A 20,046-nucleotide genomic window follows, 5' to 3' on the forward strand; every position below is an offset into this window, starting at 1 on the left:
TTGAAAATCAACTTGAGAGGAAGATAAAATGTGTTAGATCGGATCGAGGTGGAGAGTATTTTTCAAATGAGTTCAATTTGTTCTGTGAGGAACATGGCATTATTCATGAAAGAACACCACCTTATTCTCCTGAGTCAAATGGAGTGGCTGAAAGGAAGAACCGTACTCTAACTGAGATGGTTAACGCCATGTTAGAAACAGTTGAACTTTCGTGGGAATGGTGGGGTCAAGCTATGTTGACTGCCTGTCATACTCTTAACAGAGTTCCTTTGAAAAAGAAAGAGAAAACACCATTCGAGGAATGGGAAAATAAAAGACTAACACTCTCATACTTGCATACTTGGGGTTGCTTGGCAAAACCAATTGCTAAGAAGCGCAAGCTCGGACCGAAAATAGTTGATTGTGTCTTTCTAGGCTATGCTTTTTTATAGTATCGGATATAGATTTTTGATAATTAAATCTGGAGCACCGGACATGCATGTTGGTACAATCATGGAGTCCAGAGATGTCACATTCTTTGAGAATATTTTTCTATTAATTCCCCTGAATGTAATGATACAATAGTACACTTTGAATAACCACTTGAGGAGAATCATGAGAAGGATGATAATGAAGGAACTCGAAAGAGTAAGAGACGAAGAACTACAAAGTCTTTTGATGATGATTTCATTGTGTACCTTGCAGATGACACTTCAAGAACCATTGCTGAGGCTTATGGATCTCCTAATGCTGACTATTGGAAGAAAGCAATTAGAAGTGAGATGGATTCCATAATGTCTAATGGGACTTGGGAGATCGTTGATCGTCCATACGGGTGCAAACCTGTAGGGTGCAAGAGGGTGTTTAAGAAAAAGCTTAGGCTTGATGGTACTATTGAAAAGTACAAGGCGAGGCTTGTGGCCAAGGGTTACACCCAGAAAGAAGACGAAGATTAATTTGATACTTACTCACCAGTTACCAGATTGACCACGATTCGAGTACTACTATCCTTGGCTACCTCACAAGGTCTTCTCATCCATCAGATGGATGTTAAGATAGCTTTCCTTAACGGAGAGTTGGATAAGGAAATTTAAATGGATCAGCGTGATGGTTATGCAGTAGAAGGTCATGAACGAAAAGTGTGCAAATTGTTAAAATTTTTATATGGACTGAAACAAGCTTCTAAGCAATGGCATGAGAAGTTTGACAAGACTCTCACGTCAGCCGAGTTTGTTGCGAACAAAGCCGACAAGTGCGTGTAATACCGCTTTGGTGGGGGAGAAGGAGTGATCTTGTGTTTGTATGTTGATGACATATTGATCTTTGGTACTAATATCAATGTGATTGAGTAGGTTAAGAGATTTTTGTCTCGAAGCTTTGAGATGAAAGATATGGGAGTGGCCGATGTAATTTTGAATATTAAGCTACTAAGAGAAGGTAATGTGGGGTTACACTTCTGCAATCCTATTATGTGGAGAAGATCTTGAGTCGCTTTGGTTATAGTGACTGCAAGCCTGCTCCCACGCCTTACGATTCCAGTGTGGTATTGTGGAAAAACTGTAAAATCACAAGGGGTCAATTGAGATATTCTCAAATCATTGGCTTGCTGGTGTATCTAGCTAGCGTTACGAGGTCTGATATCTCATTTGCTGTGAGCAAACTCAGCAGATTTGTGTCAAATCCTGGAGATGATCACTAGCATGCTCTTGAGAGAGTACTGCGCTATCTAATAGGCACAATGAGTTATGGAATTCACTATGCTGGGTATCCTAGGGTACTGGAAGGTTATAGTGACTCAAACTGGATATCAGATACTGATGAGATAAAATTTACGAGTTGATATGTGTTCATACTTGGAGATGGCGCTGTTTCTTGAAAGTCTTGCAAGGAAACCATCTTAACAAGGTCAACAATGGAAGCGGAACTCACAACACTGGATACCGCCATAGTTGAGGCTGAATGGCTTCGTGATCTCTTATTGGATTTGCCAGTGGTTGAGAAACCGATATCGGCTAATGAACTATGACAATCAAACAATGATTGCCAAGGTGAAAGTACTAAAGATAATATGAAGTCATCAAGACATATGAAGAGGCGGCCGAAGTATGTTAGAAAGATGAGAAACTCCGAAGTGATAGCACTGGGCGATGTCCAAATAGCTAAAAATCTGGCAGATCAATTCACGAAAGGTCTTTCACGAAATGTGATAGATGAGGCATCGAGGAAGATGGGAATGAGACCCACATGAGAGTCCATTGTTTAGTTGTGGACAAATGTAGCTTATGTTCTAGGTGGATGTTCAACCTTATTCAGATCTCCATCAAAACACAGGTATATCCAACAATAGTGGAACAAATTCCCGAATGAGCCTTGAAATTTGGTGGGGATTGTTAGAATAATTGGGTTGTTAGCTCATTATATAATTGATAAAATAAATCCTAAGACCCATTAGTAGTGGTAGTTACAAATAAAATAGTGGTGGTAGTTACAAATAGAATAAAAGAATCTGATAGGGTCTCTAACCAACTTATAATGTGGAATCATGCTGCACCTGTTGAGAAGTTGAGGGAGGGATAGCAGGATACCATCGTGTCAGTGGGGTGGTACTTGGGCACTGATGGATTCACACGAGTCATGAACTATATTTATAAATATAGGTTAATTATAAAACCAATTGCAGGAATGAACGCTAATTCACGAGACAAAGCCTAATTAATTTATGATTAGCACATATTTGCGGTAGCATCACGTGGTCAAAACATGAACTAATTAGGTTTAATAGATTCGTCTCACGAATTAGCCTCCATTTATGCAATTGGTTTTGTAATTAACCTATATTAAATATAGTTCTAATTAGTATCTAAATATTTGATGTGGTAGGGATTAAGTATCTAAACATTCGATGTGATAGGGACTAAATTTAGGAAGCTTTTGACATGGGCATTTAGCTTTTGAAACATGGGCAAACATTATATATTTACATATCCGACAATTAAAAAAAAGTTATATGCAACAACACAAGCGAATATGTTTACACCTTTTAATGTGAACCAAATTGGATGAATGCTGAATGCGCTGACTAAAATTCAAGCTGCATCAGGAGAAAGTAAGCTGCACCAGGAGAAAGAAAGCTACATTATAACCAGTTGAATTAGCTCCGTTTCATTAGCCGATCAGATCCTTTTGTTTTAAATACTTAGCCGATCAGATCAAATGACATCTTTTCAAGTTGTTCACGGCCTCTTGCAACTAGCCTATATTCCCCCGCCGCCGACGCCGAAGCCCCAACCGACCAAATCGATGCCGTCGATCGCCGGCGGCGGGCGCGGGCGCCTCTTCGCCGCGCACCGGGGCGCGATCTGGTGGCTCCGGGGCCGCCAGCACCCGCCCTTCTCGTCCCTTGCCGGCGGGGGAAGCCGAGGCGACGCGCCGCATCTGCCGGTGCTCATTGTCGGAGCTGGGCCCGTCGGGCTCGTCCTCTCCTTCCTCCTCACCAAATTCGGTAAGAGCCCCGTGCCCCTCGCGCGTGGCTGTTCCGAATCGTGCTTCTAAAGTAGTATAGGCGGTAGTGTTGAGCTGAGCGGAAATTCAATGAGGGAACCGGACGAATGTGATGTGATGAAACAAGTCATCTCTCAAGTGCGGATCGTGGAAATTCTTGTGAAGACCGGCAGCCTCTGATACAGTCACTCGTTTATCCCAATCTTGCAGGGATCAAATGCGCGGTGATAGAAAAGAATGTGGAGTTCACTCGGCATCCTCGAGCGCACTTCATCAACAACCGCACAATGGAGGTGTGTATTTTTACTATTGCACTCCTACTTCGCTATGTCAGCTTTATGTGTGTTGTTTGGGCGGTAAATTTCACTGGTGGTTGGCATTTTCAGATCTTCCGCAAGTTGGATGGCTTGGCTGGGGACATCGAGAGGTCCCAGCCACCAGTGGATCTGTGGAGGAAATTCGTATATTGCTCTTCACTCTCTGGTTCTGTTCTTGGATCGGTTGATCACATGAAGCAGGAAGGCCAGTTCAGTTCTTCTCATGTTGAGCGTTTGTTGTCTTGCACCTCTGTTCATATGTCTTGTGACGAGTATTTTTTGCAGTTTTTGACAAGGTCATTAGTCCTATATCGGTAGCACACTTCTCGCAATACAAGTTAGTCGATTTGCTACTCAAGAAGTTGGAAGGTATTGGTTTCCAGACATGCTTTCCCAGTGAGATTGGTGACTCAGCGCAGGATTTGGGGTTGGAAAGCAAGATATTGATGGGGCATGAGTGCACATCCTTTCAGCAGACAGATGAGGGCATTTTGGTTGGAGCATCAGTTAACAATGGTGGGAGGATACGGGAGAAGAAGCTACATTGTGGTCTTCTTATAGGGACAGATGGTGCAAGAAGCACGGTGCGTGAATTGGCAGGTATATCTATGGAGGGTGAGAGGGACTTGCAGAAACTGGTCAGTGTGCATTTTCTTAGCAGAGATCTAGGCAGATATTTATCCAGTCAGAGGCCTGGGATGTTGTTCTTCATTTTTAACCCAGGCGCAATTGGTGTACTTGTTGCACATGACCTGGAGAATGGGGAATTTGTATTGCAGGTATGTTAACCTTCACTATTTTAGAAGCAAGGCTTCAGCAAATGTTACATTTGAAATTGTATATTTCTCATGTGTGGAATATCACCTTCTATTCTATTTTCAGATTCCATTTTATCCTCCTCAGCAGATGTTTGAAGATTTCAGTGCCAAGGTGATCTAGTTCTTGTATTTTTCTTTATTCTAGTTCATTATCTAACAAGATGCCGTTTGCTGCATCTAAATGTGTTTCTATTTATTTCTGAAATACTTGTGCTGTAGTGTTCTTGAAACAACTTATTTCTAAACTGGAATATGTTATGCATAGGTGAATTGTTGACTAATTTGACGCATATATGTAAATGCACCCCTGCTTACTTTTTAAGTTTTCCTTGTGATTTTAGGTATGTGAGCAAATCATTGTCAAATTAGTTGGATGGGAGCCTGCTGATGTTCAGGTTTTAGACATAAAACCATGGGCTATGCATGCTGAAGTTGCAGAGAAGTACATTGGCTGCAACAATCGTGTAATCCTTGTTGGTGATGCTGCTCACCGTTTCCCTCCTGCTGGTGGTTTTGGTTAGTGGTTTACTTCATTTTTGATACTGAAATATTACCATTTCCATTTGCTTTAGTGTGCATCAGAAGTCCAACGGTCAGAATTGTGCATTTGCTGATTTGTTTTTGCAGGAATGAACACCGGTGTTCAGGATGCGCATAATCTGGCTTGGAAATTGTGCTTACTCTTGAATGGTGTTGCTTCACCATCAATAATGCAAACTTATGAATCAGAGCGCCGACCTGTTAGACACTTCTCACAGCTTGTCAGTTAACATCTCCTTGACAAAGTTAATTAAGTTTGATTCACATGCTTGCTTTTTGCAGGTTGCTATTTTTAATACAGGGCTTAGTGTGGAGAATTTTAAGGCGGCAATGTCTATTCCTGCTGCCCTTGGTCTTGATCCAACTGTTGCAAACTCAGGTGCAACATCCTGCTCCAGCATGATGGCAGCAAGCATTCAGTTATTTTCTTGTTAAAGTAAATACTGACACTGTTGCAGTTGCGCTTAAGTTATCGTGCAATGTTAAGTACATCGAAACTTTTGCCTTGTCATGATCTGACCTTGTGTATCCTTTACATTTATTTGGCAGTGCATCAGGTTATCAACAGAAGCTTAGGATCTGTCATTCCCAGAAATTTACAAAAGGCAGTTCTGGAAGGATTGTTTTCCATTGGTCGGGCACAGGTCTCAGACTACATTTTGAATGAGAGAAACCCCCTTGGGTCTTCGAGACTAGCAAGACTGAGAAGTATTCTTGATGAAGGAAAAAGTCTACAGCTGCAGTTTCCAGCAGAGGATCTCGGCTTCTGGTAAGACTCACTAGTGTGAATCATTTTCCAAAAGGGGGTGTGTTTTTTTCTTTCTTCCTTTTCATTCAGCTGATGAATGAGCAAGTGTGCAAAGTTTCGTATGTTGATCTATTGTGTGCTTTCAGCTATGAAGGAGGAGCCCTAGTCACTGAATATTGTGCTGAAAACACTCAGAAAGCAGAGAAAGTGAAGCATTTCAAGAGGTCATCAGAGTACGTACCATCTGCTAAGGTTGGTTCACGGCTACCACATATGCTAGTAAGAGCACGTTCAGCTTCAAGTGAGGTATATCCCTTGGACGCCTAATTGATACGGCATCTTTTTAGCTATGTCTCTAATGTTTCATACATTGAGATTGTGATGGATTCTTGCAGGATGTGTTCTCAACACTGGACCTGGTAAGCGGGGATAACCTCGAGTTTGTTCTCATTATCGCACCAATGAAAGAGTCATACGAGATCGCCCGTGCCACCCTCAAGATAGCAGATGAGTTTAAGTTAAAAGCCAAAGTATGTGTCATGTGGCCACAAGGTTCAGCGGATGTGGAAATGGAAGAGAGCAGATCTGAGTTGGCACCCTGGACGAACTGTGTTGATGTTGAGGAAGTACCACGGGCACCTGTTAATTCATGGTGGGAGATGTGTCAGATCAGTAGGAAAAGTGTCATTCTTGTTAGGCCTGATGAGCACATAACATGGAGAACGGAATCAGACATGGTGAGGGATGCCGATTCAGAAGTTAGGAGAGTCTTCTCTCATATTCTGTGCCTAAATAGCCACCTGGTATAGGAATTTGCAAATTATCTTTCACTTGGTTATGCATAGCAAAGAGTTCGTGTTATTGTGATAATACGAACCAGAATTTCCACTCAAGTGATATTTTACCTGCACTTGGAGTTGGATGAACGATTGACTGCGACAACATTTCTTCATATTACATGATACTGTGGTATTTTGGCTGTTCTGGTTCTTTCTGGTGCAGTGCCATTGTCCGATCTTTGTTTTGAGTTCTCCATTTGTCGTTCATAAAAAGTCATCGCAGCGCCTCATCCACAGATCCACTATGAGCTTTTTTTTTTTTTTTGCCAGCACCGCGATGTCCATGGGGCTGTAGACGAGCGACTCATCTTTGAAACCCATGGATTATCCATGTACAATATTTTTTTAACATCTATCAACATTTGTTGACATTTATTTTCATTTTTTTAAAATCTGATTTATACCAACATTTTTTTATCCATACAAACATTTTTCTTTAACTAGTTTACATTCACCAATATTATTGCTCAATAATTTTTTACATGCCCTAACTTTTTTTTGCACTGACCATCATTTTTTTTTACGTTCACCAATTTTTTCCTAAAAAATATTGAGATAGTTTCTCTAAAATGTTGAGATAGTGTGTTTTGCACCGTCGTGGATCAGTTTTTAGACTACTGGTAAGTTCTACTGTAAAGAGCGAGAGAATTGATGTCAATTTCCACACAGAATTATACCTACGTACCACTGGGGAGATTAGTATCGTCTTAATCCCCGTTCTAAATCCCATCCACGCCTTTTTTTTTACGCCACACCCTTCCCGTTACCTGCCCACCATACCCGCACCACTAACGATGCACGCATCCACGCCCGTCCTTCCTTTTTTTTCCTCAATCCCACCTTCTCCACGCCGATCCTCAAGGCATGTACAACAGTTTAGACAGTTGTTGTCTCTAAGTATTTCCATATCACATAAAGACAATGACATAGACAACTTATGCAATGATTCGTCTTTTAGGCTGTCTATAAACTATTTATTTCATATACATACACATTTATCATGGTGATCAAAAATAAATTTGATTTTGTATACCACTTTGTTGCCCATATGTGTGATCATATTTGGGTACACTCATTTATCACTTATTAGTACAATACAAAGTCCCACTGAACAAATTTGGGAAAAAGACAATAATACTGCAAAGCTGATACATGCTAATCTTGACAACATGCTGATACATGATTGTGTTCTGAATACACAAGAGCTACAGTAAGAGAACAAGATCCATGTAAGAATTTGAAGCTTAGGAGCCTTACTAGTAAGAATAAAACAGCAGTTGGCCCTAATGCTCAACAGTTGTGCTCGCAAAAATAAGCGTCTTGAATTGATGAACTGATTACAGGAACATGCTAGGAGACAACTTGAACCGACAGACTGAACAAAAGACCATGATTTCAACTTGCTTAATCTTTCATCATATTCTGAATCATAAAAATCACTCTTAAAATTAGAAACACAATTCTACGTTTCAGATTTACAAACACCAGATGTAAAAGGAATCACGAATCAGAAAAGAGAAGATCTGCACATCTTCACTCGGTATTATTTGCATCAGTGATGTTGAAGTAAACATATAAGCAAAGCAGCACTGGCGTTCAGAGAAGCAAGCACGGAAGCCATGTACTTTGTTAGATGGACTGGAGTAGCGGACCTGAATGCCGATGGGTCAGCGGACGGTAGCAAGGCTTGGAGCCAGATCCAGGCTTCGAGCAACTCGCCGCCCTGCTCTCCCTTTCGCTGCGCCGGTCGGTGGACGGAGCAACGGAGACGGAAGCAGCTGCTGCCGTCGAGCCTTTCCGCTTCTCGGTCGTCATCGCGCCTTTCCGCTCCCCCGCTGCCGCCGCCGCGCCCCCGTCCGCTCCAGGGATGCCGTCGCATCTGGTAAGCCTTGCGCAACTGCTGCATCCGGCATCTAGGAAGGGAGGAGCATCGATTTTGCCACGGATTTTGGCGCGCGGGGAATGGATTTTATTGCCATCGTAGCTGATTTTTGGCTCACCGCAGCCGATCCACGAGGAGACGACGACGGCATACAACGGCGATGGGGCCGGCGGTTTGGCTTGGGAGCACGAGCCCGTGCGTCTCTCTCCTCATTAATCGCTGTACACGTGGGACAGATTTGCCTCCGTGGCAGCATATAGACAGCTGCTGTCTCTCTGTTGTACATAGCCTCACGCCCCTTCCCATCCCCTCCCCCATCGCATCTCCCCGCCGGAGCGGCCCCGCTGCGTCCTCCCCCTCCACTTCGATACCCTCCTCTCCATCTGCAGGGACAGGCGTACAGAGGGGTAAGCCGGATGCCTGTGAAGGAGGCGGGCTCGGCGAGGGGCGCCCCGGGGACCGCGGCTTCGGCGATCGCTGCGGGGGTCGTAAGTCGTTATGATTCCAGCAAGGGGCGTATAATTTATAGACTTCCCATAAGGATTCGAAGCGTACCGAAGACTCGAGGGCGGTCATATATATACATATTCCGAAATCTAGGGTTAGCAATTCCCGCAGTCTTCTCGTCGCCGCGCAGTTGGTCCTATTCCGATCTAGATCTAACCAGGAGAAGAGAGGAGAGAAGACGAGTATGGAGGGAAACGGAGACGAGGGGATAGAGCAGAGGAAGGAGGATCAGTTGTGGGCTCCCCCCGCCGCCGCGAACCAGACGACCCCGACATCCACCGTCCCCGGGAAAGAGGTCATGTCTATTGATGACGAGGCCATATCCGGCGTCAATCCCCGGAGTGCCGCTGCTGCGCAGAATATGTAAGTCTACTTAGAGCATGTATACAGTGGGAGTAGCTTAGTTTTAATATTAAATTGTTTGATTTCAGTCGTTTGCTATACGATTCATTGATATCTGGATGTAGCTGTTGGTCTTTAGTGACATGTGTAGATGAATTATTATCAATCCAATAAGATTTTGCTAGAGCATGTGTACAGTAGGAGTAGCTTAGTTTTAATATTAATTTGTTCGATTTCAGTCGTTTGTTATACAATTAATTAATTCGTTGATATCTGGCTGTAGCTGTGGGTCATTTAGTAACCTGTATGTATTCAATAAGATTTTGCTACACATTTCCAATGCAATCTGTGCGTTTTTAGTTTAAAGAGTTGAGGTTGTTCTTATTGCTCTAATGAACACTAATTTTAGTTGAAATTGATTTTGTTGCCTTCTTGCTAGTATTACAAGAACTTTTGACTATATTAGTTATGGCAATTTCATTTTCACCTTCATCTTTGCCATGTGGTTTGTCAGCAACGTATTCTTTTTTTTTTAAGAATAATTAGCTTGTTTCAAGTTAACAATTTAAAATAACTTCTTGGTCATAACTCAATGGACTTGGGGCTGACATACTTGTGCGTTTCCAGTGTGGCTGCTTGTCAACTGTTTGTTGCCAAACAGAATTGGGATGGGCTGGAGACTTATCTTGCTGAGTTCTTGAACAAGGTTCAGGGCGACAAGTTCTATCCCCACCCAGGGCTTTTTTGCTCCCTTTACCAAGCACATATCTCATATCTCATTGGGAAAAATCACTTTGTGGAGGCTCAAGCTGTTTTCGATGGCAAGGTGAAGCCTCTTCTTGATCAAGAAAAAGATGACATGTACAAGCCATTTGACTTAGAAGCCCGTGTGCAAATGTTGCGGAACTGCGTGTACAATTGGTATGTTGTATTTCTTTATTATAATAATGTTTGTTCCTATCGCATGTTAGTCATATTTCATATGAGGCGAACAGGCCTCTAGCTGAGTTGGTTAGATGGTCTCAGTAGCACTCAGGTCCTGGTTTCGACTCCCCGTGGGAGCGAATTTCAGGCTAGGGTTAAAAAAGTCCCCTCGTCTGTCAGCATAACCAAAGCACAAATTAAGGCCTGGCCCAAGTCGTAGCTGTGGTTGGTTTGGACCCTCCTACCTGGAGTAGTTGCAGTGGTCACCAGCCCAGCGGTAGTCTCACAAGGGTTATGGCCCCTGTGTAAGGGTGGGGCAAAGGTTCGGGAGTTTTCTCGGCCTGTGTGAGAAGGTCTTCTCTCTTAGGAAAAAGCCCGGGGGCTGTCTTACCCCCCGCAGGTCGAGTTTTTTTTTAATATATGAGGTCGAAACACTAACGAAAGTTCATAGTACTCGTTTCATTTAGGCCAATACATTATAAAAGTTCAATTGTTTATACTTGCAAAATCATTGTTTTTTAAAAATATTCTTCTGAAGCTATTACTACAAAGTTTTGTATTCCTTTATACTCATGGAGATTTGTTGGAGTGTGGCTAGTAATTTTTTTGGATACATGTTTTCAAGTTCTGTGTTTTATTTCTTATGCAGTTTGCCTTTGGCTGCTGCTGCTGATGAAGATATGAATGTAGTTCTTGCTGATTATCTGATGCTGTATTTCCCGACTAGGTAAGTATTTTCAATCACCTGATAAATTTTGTTGCCAATTACAAAATATAGTTGCATGTGTTTCACGAAATAAATCATTGCTGTTATATCTTAATCTATCTAGATTAGTTCTTTTTCTCTAATTATAAATTTAAGAAGTATTTACAAGTCACTTTCACTCATGCAATTGTTTACATTTAGAATGATATTATCTATCTCTTAACAGATTTATATAAAGTAATTACTAAGTAGTTTTCAATCCTACACTTGTTTATATTTTGAATGATATTATCTGGCATGAATTATGTGGCTACATTTGATAAAGTCATTGCTTTATACAGCTTGCAGAATGAGGCAAAGAGAACAAATTCAATTTCAGATTTTTTAGTGACTTTCAATGATAAAAAAGGAAAACGCCATCGTTGTTTGGCATGTCAGTGGGTGATGTCAGCTTCAGCCAGGTCAATAGAATATCACATCAAGCACTCAAAGCAAATTAACTGCTGTCGCAGAGTAACAAAATGGATGCTTGAATATCTCGCAGATGTCATGAATGAAAAAGAAATTAGTATACAGGATATGACTGCTGCTTCATCGGGGATTCAGTTAAGAAAGAGGAAGGCTCCATTCTCACCTCGATCTACTGTGTTAGATCTTGATCAACAATTTCCTATTCCTGGGAAACATGCTTTTGAAATATGGAAGGATCTTAATGCATCTAACATGTTAGCTTTGTATGCTCTTATGAAAGGCAAGTCCAAGTCAACCGCAGCAGCAAAAGCAAAAGAAATATTGTTTTGCCAAGAAAAGCTTATCAATGAGCTGAAGAGATTGTTTTTGAGTCCTACGGATAAACATGTTCCACTGGGTTCTCTGGCATTCATGAAGATCAAGGCTCTCCTCAATCTGTCAGATGATCTCTTGCCATTGCTCAAGAACCTGCCAGATGCTTCTGAACTATTGTTAGATCAAGATAAGAAAGTTACTGAACTGAGGCGTTGCTTTATGGTTGCTGCTGCTGAGCGCCTCCCTCCAACAACACCTGTTGATGTTACGTCTCCCAGCACTGATAGTTCCGAGAGTGTCTCCAGCAAACTATGTCTCCTATAAGTTGTTTTAGTAGATGCCCAAAAAACTACTGTAGTACTTATGAGAAAGGTTCAGGTGCTCCTGCGCGCAGGTTGGGGTGCTACCATGCTACCAACCCACCTTTAGATGTGCATCAAAAATTCATCAACAAATTTGAATGGATTTTCTTATAATCTTCTACCATCATGCAAAAATCGAGGATGAACAAAATTTGTGCAAGAAAAACAACAAAAAAAGATAATTCAGTGAATGATTAGTTGCGGATCTAATTGAACCTGCACCTGTTACTGTTGATGCCGTGATTTGTCTTTTTTTTTTGTTTCCTTTTGCACAAGTTTTTGTTCATCCTCAATTTTTGCATACCATTCAAATTTTTAGATGACTTTTTTATGCACATCTAGAGGTGCAACCGCCGGTGGGTCGGTAGCACAGCTCGCGGGAGCACCTGAACCATTCCGCTGAACTTGTATATTTCATTTTCTGTTGGACCACGTTGCTTAACGGGTTTGTTAGAGCCGGCACATGCACCTCCGAACCCATTAGCGCATGCATGGGAGCTGTATCGCTGGAGCCAGGCATGCATTTGATGCTGATTGGTTGCCTTGGTTGCTGGCTCTCTCGCGTGAGTTGGTGTTGAATTCAGTGCTCCCGTGCAGGCAATTTGCAGCGCTCGAGCCAGGCCCAGCGGAAACGGAACTCATTTTCGTTTCTCCGGAGCCAGGACAGGCTACGACCCCCTCGTTGCACCTGCTCAGCCTGGCCGAACCCTCCAGATGAGCAACCAATCATCTGGATGGTCCCTCAACCCTAGAGGTCGGGGCTCCTGATGTGGTCGAACGAGGTGGGCCATCGTAATTCAACTTCCCGTCCCGTCCTTGTTCCTATGGTACGTCAAGGGGCAGCGCCTCGCACTGTGCGACGAGGCAGTTCCCGTGCGCGCGTGGCGGGCGCTGCGCTAGTCATGGCATGCGACGCTTTGCACAGGAGCCTGACTAGCGGCACCGTGGAGTGATTACAGCAGCCCACGCCGCCCGAGCCCCCCCCCCCCCCCCCCCCCCCGAGTGGTCGGGAGCCTTTCGCCTGCTTGGCATGCGATCTGTGGGCCTCATCACCGCGTCGTGCTCTGCAGGCACAAGCCGGTGTCAAGGCGGCGAGCTCGTACGACCCTGCCCATGCTTGGGACGTGACGGCAGGCACGGAGCAGAGTACTAGACGTGCCATACGGGCCATGATGGCTCTGCTGACCGAGGCCTCGTGGGGGCGGTCCCTTGAGTGAAGCCACACTGGACGGCCCGCGGGTCTTTGGCCGTCGCCGGAGGAGAGGCCTACGCGCCGCATCGGCGGGACGTGCATTTAAGGTATGCTTGGTTTGGTGTTGAATTAAGTTGGAACGGGTTTGATCCTATCAGTCTGTGTTTGGTTGGAAATGCAGTGGGTTGGGTTCATCCTTCATAGAGAATATACCTCATAGATACAAGTTGGAGTTGTCCGCCTAAAATAAGCGGACCATCCCGACCCACATCAACGCCGTCCGTCTCTGTTCTCCCGTGGGGCGGCAGCAGCAGGCGGGTTGGTGTCGGGGAGAAAGGAGGAGGGGCGGGCTGGCATTGGGGAGGAGGGGCGGCCGGCACCGGGTGGCGCCGGCGATAAGGGAGCGGCAGGCGGTGTCAGGGAGAAGGGAGGGGCGGGCCAGCGTCGGGGAGAAGGGAGCGACGAGCCGACGTCGGGAGCTCCGCTGATCTAATGGGCGACAGGTGAGTTTGCCAACAGATATGGCTAACGGTGTTAAAATGATATCTATATCAACCTTCTCAACTCCTCTAATTAAAAAAAACTCGATATCCTTCTCCTTCGAATACAAGATGGAAAAGTGGATCGGCTCAGGTCGTTCCAAAACCACAAACACATGCTTGATGCCTAGCCCGCGCCAGTCCTCGCGGCGCTTGCGGTTGCAGAGAAGAGTTTCTGATTTCTGAATCCTGCATCCTGCATTCCTGCTGAATCGGTGGGCGTGGGCCAGCAGGCCGTAATTGGGCTGAGGAGCCTATCCAGGCCCGAAGATACCACTGTCCCCTTGCCTAGGGCAAATGAGCCGCCAATGCCTTGGTTCTCTGCCCGCGCCCGCCGCCCGCCGCGTAACCCGACGATCTGAGATGGCCTAGGTCGCCGACGACTCGACATCTCTGTGCGGCGGGTGTGGACCCGTAGACGCGCCGAGCTACCGGCGACGACCACGGGCTGTCTCTACCGGCGACGCCCGTGACGCGGCGAGGACGTCGACCTCCTCTACGCAGCAGAGCTCTCCTCCGCCCTTGTGTCGCCTCACGCCGTTCGTCGAACTCGTGGTAAAGTAAGTTGCAACCGGCTCAGGCTCAATTTGTTGTCTGGGAACTCTAATGCTAGGACTCTTGTATGTATTCAACAGACGTATCACCCCACTACGCAATGTCCCATCGTATGACCTCCTTCCTACCACCCAAATCTCCTCTGCAGGTCTTGAAACAGAAAGATGAGGTACACGGCACGGGAGATGGAGTTCATGGGCGGATCTACAAAAGTTTTGGTCTGCAACGACAGGGCGGCTTCTGCCCTAACTTCTCTTTCGAATTGGTTGGTTTTGAACAATGAAGCCAATTTTGATTCCCGTGAACCCAAGTTTACAGTGGCCCAATTCATGGAAAGGCTTATTTCGGGAAAAATTTTGAACTGGCATAAGAACAATGTACTGCCAACGCATGAGAATCAGCGAATCGTTGTAGAGTACTTTGATATCACTAAGAGACTTTGCACGGGCATTAAGGTTAACCCTGTGGCTGGGTAGGTTATCCTTGTGGGTTAACTGTTTTTTATTGTTTCAGTATTTCATGACTTTGCTTTGTCCTAATTTCCATTTTTTGGCCTGTAAACACTACAGCACTGCCAAATTTGAGGATTCAAGAGAATATGATTTATTTCGCATTTTGGGAGTTCCACTACTCCATGCACCTGCATTCAATGAGCAGGTATTGACTCCAATCATTTAGTTGTAACATAAATGATTATGCATGATAACATTTCTTTAGTATATCACACGTTGAAACCATTGTTGCTCAAAGTAAATTTGTTTATTCCTGGATATATGATTGACACCATTATTAAGATTCCCAGGTGCACAGTCCGATCCCACCCTGATTAACCGGACTACACAACATAAAGTGTGATAAATTATGAACTTTATCAACCCCATGGTGAAACCATTCATATTGGACTCACCATTGTCAGTAACCTGGGAAAAAAAGAAAAGGGAGTTCTTAACTTTATGCAGATGTCTTATTTTCCAAATTTTATAAGATGAGCTTTCTCATTTTTCCAATCTTATAAAATGAGCTTGCCTACGAACTTCTAGGTTTTTCCCTCTTTACAAGAGCAACTTGAGCCTGGACAAATTGGTATTTTGTATTTGAACGGGGAATTCAATACCATTTGTAAGGTATGAACCTTTAATTTAAGTGGAGTCTCTCATTTTTTAATAAGCTTTCTGGTTTTATATCTTCTGTATGTTTTATGTAGCACAATGGTACTGTATACATGTTAGTAGAAGATGAAGCCCTTCACAAGAAGAACCCTTCTGCTTCTTGGAAAACTATGGTATGTAACTATGTCATTGCATGCCCCTTCTGTGCATCTGTGTTTTGAAAATGGCAATTGTGCTTATTATTGTCTTGTTCCATGTTGATAATATTAGGTTGATGAAAAAGAAATATTTGTAGCTGGTGACTTTTCATACACCAGGGTAAGGAATCAGCAGAATGCTTTGTTTTTTTCCAACTGGTACAGTGTTAACTAATCTAAGGTTGATGTTGTGCGTACTGTATTTTGTTGCAACAGGCACACATCAACCAGAAAGTGTACAAGTGTTCGAAATGTTTGGAGGAATTCTGCACAGAAATTAATTATGAAAGACATCTTGAAGCTCATGTGCCAACTTCCAAAGCTGCTCTGGTTTTTGCCTTAACACCCCCCCCCCCTCTCCCCAACAAAACACACGAGCTCTTTATAATGTTTCATTGAATCTTTGTCAATATTCTGTAGAATCGTTCATGGAACAAGGACGCGTTTGCGAAATACTGGGATCAGGTAAGCTATTTACACTGGGTTGCTTATTGTATAGTGTATATTGCTTTACATATTTTCATAGTTTTTTTCATGGTTTAGATTTCGGATGAAGATGCTTATAGCATCCTGTCTGATGGTGATCAAACTGTAGAGGTATTTGTGAGCATTGACAATTCTTTGTACAATTTTATCGAGCTTCTATAATTTTGTGGTTGGCTTGACATGGAAAAAAAATGTTTCTAGAAATCACATGGATTGCCTGTCGACCCAATTTTCAAGAAATGGATACTAGGACCAGAATTTCTTGTAACACCACCTGAGGTGAGGGATGCTCTGAAACAGCTCAAACAACTGAAGGTAAAGATTGTTGACTCAAACTGTTCATATTCATCAACATCAACATGTATAATTTGTGTCCACCGACCCCTGTTTCTCTATAGCATTTTATGGAAAGGAAAAGGGAGAAGCCATCGTCTGATGTGCTTCTAGGTATCTTAAAAGTCGGAAGTGAGGGCACTTTCTTCTCCACCAATTTGCCCGAAGGAGGGTTTTCCTTTGTGGAGGCAGGCAAAAGTCAGAATACAACGAGAACCATGCTAACATATTTTAGCTTGAGAGTTGAAGAAGTGTTGGTAATGGAACTTACTTAATTGTTATGAAGTTTCTTTTCAATTGTTCCTGACTACAAATATGACATCAGGCTAAAAAGTGGTATACTGAAAAGACGGTGCAAGCAAATGTAGTGATGAAAGAACTTTTGGCGGAATGTACTGATCCAAGGTTTGCTGCTGAGTTCATCCAAAAGTCACATTTTGAAATATTTTTTTTACTAAGAGCTATGTTCTGTGATTTGCAGCCATTCAATAAATTTGTACTAAAAGCTATGTTCAGCATATTTGCCAGATATGTAGATAGCCCAAGACTAATATTTTTTTTACATGCAGTGAAGAATATTTCCCAAACTTCGTATCAAGAAAAAGATTGGTTAGGTTGTTCACACTTTTCAATAAGGATATAGTCACAGCTTTGACACGAACTGGGAGGAAAATTGCTAAACGTCTGCTGAACTACATCTTGAAAGCTCATAAGGCTGGCCACTGCTGGGATGGGGAATGGAATATACTTGACATTCGGGTTCGTGGGGATGGTGCAACATTAATCATTGACAAGATGCCAGTAAATGCAACTAAAGATGGAATTGTTGCTGACCTTCAGAAGTTCATAGTCCTCTTGCGCCCGTATTACAAGATTGAAGGCATCAAGGGTCCAGCCTATTTTGATGAATTTCATTCTGATGTGATGTCTCTCCCTGAGCTTGAGTCTGAAAAATTTGAGATTTTCCAGAAGTTTCTTGCTGACCATATGGCTTTTCTGCCACCAGCGTCCACGTCAAATTTGCTCGAAAGGCTCTTCAAATTGTGTGACGATATCCGTAGACAGAATGCAGATTTTGATTATCGTCCCCTTCAGCGCTTAGATTGCATTGGGTGGACAAAAATACGTGATACCATGCCATATAGCAAGGTGTTCCACTATGACCAAAGTCTTTCACACCCATACAACGATAATTACTGGGATCTCCTCAGATTTGTGAGGAATTTCATTAATCGTGGCTTGAAGTACACACAGGTATATAGTTTCTGTATTCTATCTGTTACACATGTATTGTATAAACATGAATTGTATCTATTCCTATCCCAAACACAAGAATTGTATCTGTTCCTATATGCATAGTTTCTGTACTGTTCGTATCCCGTACATGTTGTATCTGTTCTACTCTTCTAGTTCAAACATGAATATATAGTTTCTACATAAAAACTAACTCCATATTATTTTCGGATGAAGATCGATGGAGTTCAATCAATAGAAGATCCTGTTATACTAGATATTATGGTTGCATATGACCTTGGCAAATTTATTACAAAGCTGGTTCTGCATGTGTTATATGTGTTTGAAAAACCAAAAAGGTGTGTCTATTAATATCTCTGTCTGTCTTTATCTATACATTTTGTTGGAATATGTTCTAACATAAATCTTTTTTCTTCTTAGGCTTGTCAGCACTTGGAATGCATACAAAACATCCGAGTGAGTTTTGTGTTTGAGTTTTCTTTTGTTGGGGTTAGAAAAGGGATCTAACCTTTGCCACTCTTAAGAATGGCACATTCCTGAGAAAGAGATTGCAATCCCTGAAGTGGGTGGCATTCAGGATGTGTCGTTCTGTGGGAAAAACTTAATTCCCTGTTCTGTTTGGGAAGACTTCATACAGTCTGAGTTTATTTTATGGTTATGGATGCAGTGATGCAACTGAGGAAATCGATGAAGATGGGACTGAGGAAAATGAAGGAATTTGAGGCATCTGCAGGTAACAAATTTAATAAACATTACAGGTCATTGTTTCCTTGTAAACTGAAGGGCTCGTCATGATGTATGTTCAGCTTATCGCTCTCTAAATGTCAACATTCTTCCTTGTTGCAGTTGCTTCCTGCTCCCGGAGCTCCTGAGATGGCCCCACCCCACCCCACCCGTCAAGCTTTTGAGATGGAACTAACACCCACCCCACCCGTCAGGCTTTTGAGATGGAACTAACACCCACCCCACCCGTCAAGGCATCCCCGAGAATTGTCCCTATAATTTTGCTGCGTGACTTCAAATGTGATTGAACACGCAAAGAGGCCATTTTAGTTACTTCGGTCTTTTGAGGTGGAACTAAGATCCCTGAGAATCTTCAGTTACTTCTGTCTTTTGAGATGGAATGTTTTAGTCAAAATTAGCTTTTGAAAATTATTCTAAACCTGAGGTTATGAATTTTGGATGTCTTAATGCCTCATCTCTCAAGCGATTGTTCGCTTTTGTTCACCGCTCAATGAACATCCTCATGGTCATATGGATATGCTAACCTGGTCAGCCTTGCCTGTTTGTTCTAGTACCTGTACTTCGGTTGTTTGTAAATTGGACGTACTCCTAAAATACTTTAGCATCCGTCGTGTACTAAGAACAGCCGTTCACCATCCGCCGGATCTCTCCACGAGCAGCCGTTGGGCTCCGACGCTGGTATTACACTTCTTGTAGTTGTTTCTCCTCCATGCGCCTTTTTAGCAAATACAGGAACGGAACAGGGATCCAATCCAATAGCTAAGAGGCCAGCAAAATTCACGGATCACTGTTTGACGTTATTTTGTCACAATATTAAAAGGGGTTTTTGATGATAGTACCCTCTGACACTTGGTAGCTCAAACAACTCATGGAAGAACCTCAAGAAGTAAAGAAATCGATGAAAAACTCAAAAGGATATCGAATTGGATGAGTTATACAGATAAAGGGACCATCGGATGATCCGACGCCCTGTTTTTTAGTTGCATCGGATGAATTTTCAGGGATTGGAATTTCTGGAGGGAGGCATCACTTGTTCCGATGCCACCATCAGATGAATTGGTACAGAGCATCGGGCAAAGAAGGTTTTTCAGTTTTGGGCCTTCAACGCGGGTGATCCGACGCCTTGTGGATAACCGTCGGATGAATGCGTCGGAGGAAGCATATTTTCAATTGAAGCAGACAGAAGGGTATTGGCCAAATACCCTTCAGCACCGGATGATCCAATGCTTAGCTCGATACCGTCGGAGCAAATGCCGCATGAACTTTTCACCATTACTTTTCTAACGGTTAGAATTTGGTCATGTGAGTGACCGGATGTTCCGACGCCCCGGGGATGGAGACCATCAGAAAATCCGATAGTGTGCTTTTTACGTACACAATTAAGAC

At 43.1% G+C, this 20,046-nt stretch overlaps 3 protein-coding genes and 1 long non-coding RNA gene across 5 annotated transcripts; 3 read left to right on the forward strand and 1 right to left on the reverse strand.

Annotated features, from left to right (window-relative positions):
• Positions 1–3,188: 3,188 nt before the first annotated feature.
• On the forward strand, positions 3,189–6,893 carry LOC101781628 (2,4-dichlorophenol 6-monooxygenase). Its single transcript, XM_004970886.3, has 11 exons — positions 3,189–3,481; positions 3,691–3,773; positions 3,867–4,002; positions 4,083–4,576; positions 4,680–4,727; positions 4,957–5,131; positions 5,243–5,355; positions 5,438–5,534; positions 5,705–5,924; positions 6,050–6,209; positions 6,299–6,893. Exons 1-11 carry the CDS (start codon positions 3,193–3,195, stop codon positions 6,710–6,712), a joined length of 2,229 nt encoding a protein of 742 aa, XP_004970943.2. The 5' UTR covers positions 3,189–3,192; the 3' UTR covers positions 6,713–6,893.
• LOC101782037 lies at positions 6,405–8,819 on the reverse strand. Its single transcript, XR_002677586.1, has 2 exons — positions 8,395–8,819; positions 6,405–6,542 (listed from the first exon to the last, which is right to left on the reverse strand). It is a non-coding gene; the product is annotated as an uncharacterized LOC101782037 (long non-coding RNA).
• Positions 8,820–8,827: 8 nt separating this feature from the next.
• Positions 8,828–12,683, forward strand: LOC101782316. Its single transcript, XM_004970887.4, has 4 exons — positions 8,828–9,494; positions 10,101–10,394; positions 11,047–11,124; positions 11,445–12,683. The coding sequence occupies exons 1-4, from the start codon at positions 9,316–9,318 to the stop codon at positions 12,211–12,213; spliced, it is 1,320 nt and encodes a 439-aa protein (XP_004970944.1). The 5' UTR covers positions 8,828–9,315; the 3' UTR covers positions 12,214–12,683.
• A 1,599-nt stretch (positions 12,684–14,282) lies between these two features.
• On the forward strand, positions 14,283–19,207 carry LOC101782720. 2 transcript variants are annotated; one of them, XM_004970888.3, is made up of 17 exons: positions 14,283–14,542; positions 14,686–15,009; positions 15,107–15,194; positions 15,578–15,661; positions 15,742–15,819; positions 15,917–15,964; positions 16,060–16,173; positions 16,264–16,308; positions 16,387–16,440; positions 16,531–16,644; positions 16,728–16,919; positions 16,988–17,067; positions 17,232–17,916; positions 18,133–18,254; positions 18,337–18,372; positions 18,584–18,649; positions 18,763–19,207. In XM_004970888.3, exons 2-16 carry the CDS (start codon positions 14,702–14,704, stop codon positions 18,636–18,638), a joined length of 2,103 nt encoding a protein of 700 aa, XP_004970945.1. In that variant the 5' UTR covers positions 14,283–14,542; positions 14,686–14,701; the 3' UTR covers positions 18,639–18,649; positions 18,763–19,207. The 2 variants fall into 2 exon arrangements, with proteins under 2 accessions (XP_004970945.1, XP_022682771.1); XM_022827036.1 differs by having other exon boundaries at positions 14,283–14,537.
• The last annotated feature ends 839 nt before the right edge of the window (positions 19,208–20,046 follow it).

This window comes from Setaria italica, chromosome V (assembly GCF_000263155.2).
Source record: "Setaria italica strain Yugu1 chromosome V, Setaria_italica_v2.0, whole genome shotgun sequence".
Classification (NCBI taxonomy): Eukaryota; Viridiplantae; Streptophyta; class Magnoliopsida; order Poales; family Poaceae; genus Setaria; species Setaria italica.

Excerpts from the sequence above, each read along its gene's own strand:
- LOC101781628 (XM_004970886.3), top strand. The coding sequence starts at position 3,193 with ATGACATCTTTTCAAGTTGTTCACGGCCTCTTGCAACTAGCCTATATT. Across the intron at positions 4,577-4,679 it reads ATGGGGAATTTGTATTGCAG|ATTCCATTTTATCCTCCTCA; the intron begins GTATGTTAACCT and ends TTCTATTTTCAG. Across the intron at positions 6,210-6,298 it reads CACGTTCAGCTTCAAGTGAG|GATGTGTTCTCAACACTGGA; the intron begins GTATATCCCTTG and ends GGATTCTTGCAG.
- LOC101782316 (XM_004970887.4), top strand. The coding sequence starts at position 9,316 with ATGGAGGGAAACGGAGACGAGGGGATAGAGCAGAGGAAGGAGGATCAG. Across the intron at positions 9,495-10,100 it reads GCCGCTGCTGCGCAGAATAT|TGTGGCTGCTTGTCAACTGT; the intron begins GTAAGTCTACTT and ends GTGCGTTTCCAG. Across the intron at positions 10,395-11,046 it reads CGGAACTGCGTGTACAATTG|TTTGCCTTTGGCTGCTGCTG; the intron begins GTATGTTGTATT and ends TTTCTTATGCAG.
- LOC101782720 (XM_004970888.3), top strand. The coding sequence starts at position 14,702 with ATGAGGTACACGGCACGGGAGATGGAGTTCATGGGCGGATCTACAAAA. Across the intron at positions 15,965-16,059 it reads GTGACTTTTCATACACCAGG|GCACACATCAACCAGAAAGT; the intron begins GTAAGGAATCAG and ends TTGTTGCAACAG. Across the intron at positions 16,920-16,987 it reads TGAGAGTTGAAGAAGTGTTG|GCTAAAAAGTGGTATACTGA; the intron begins GTAATGGAACTT and ends ATATGACATCAG.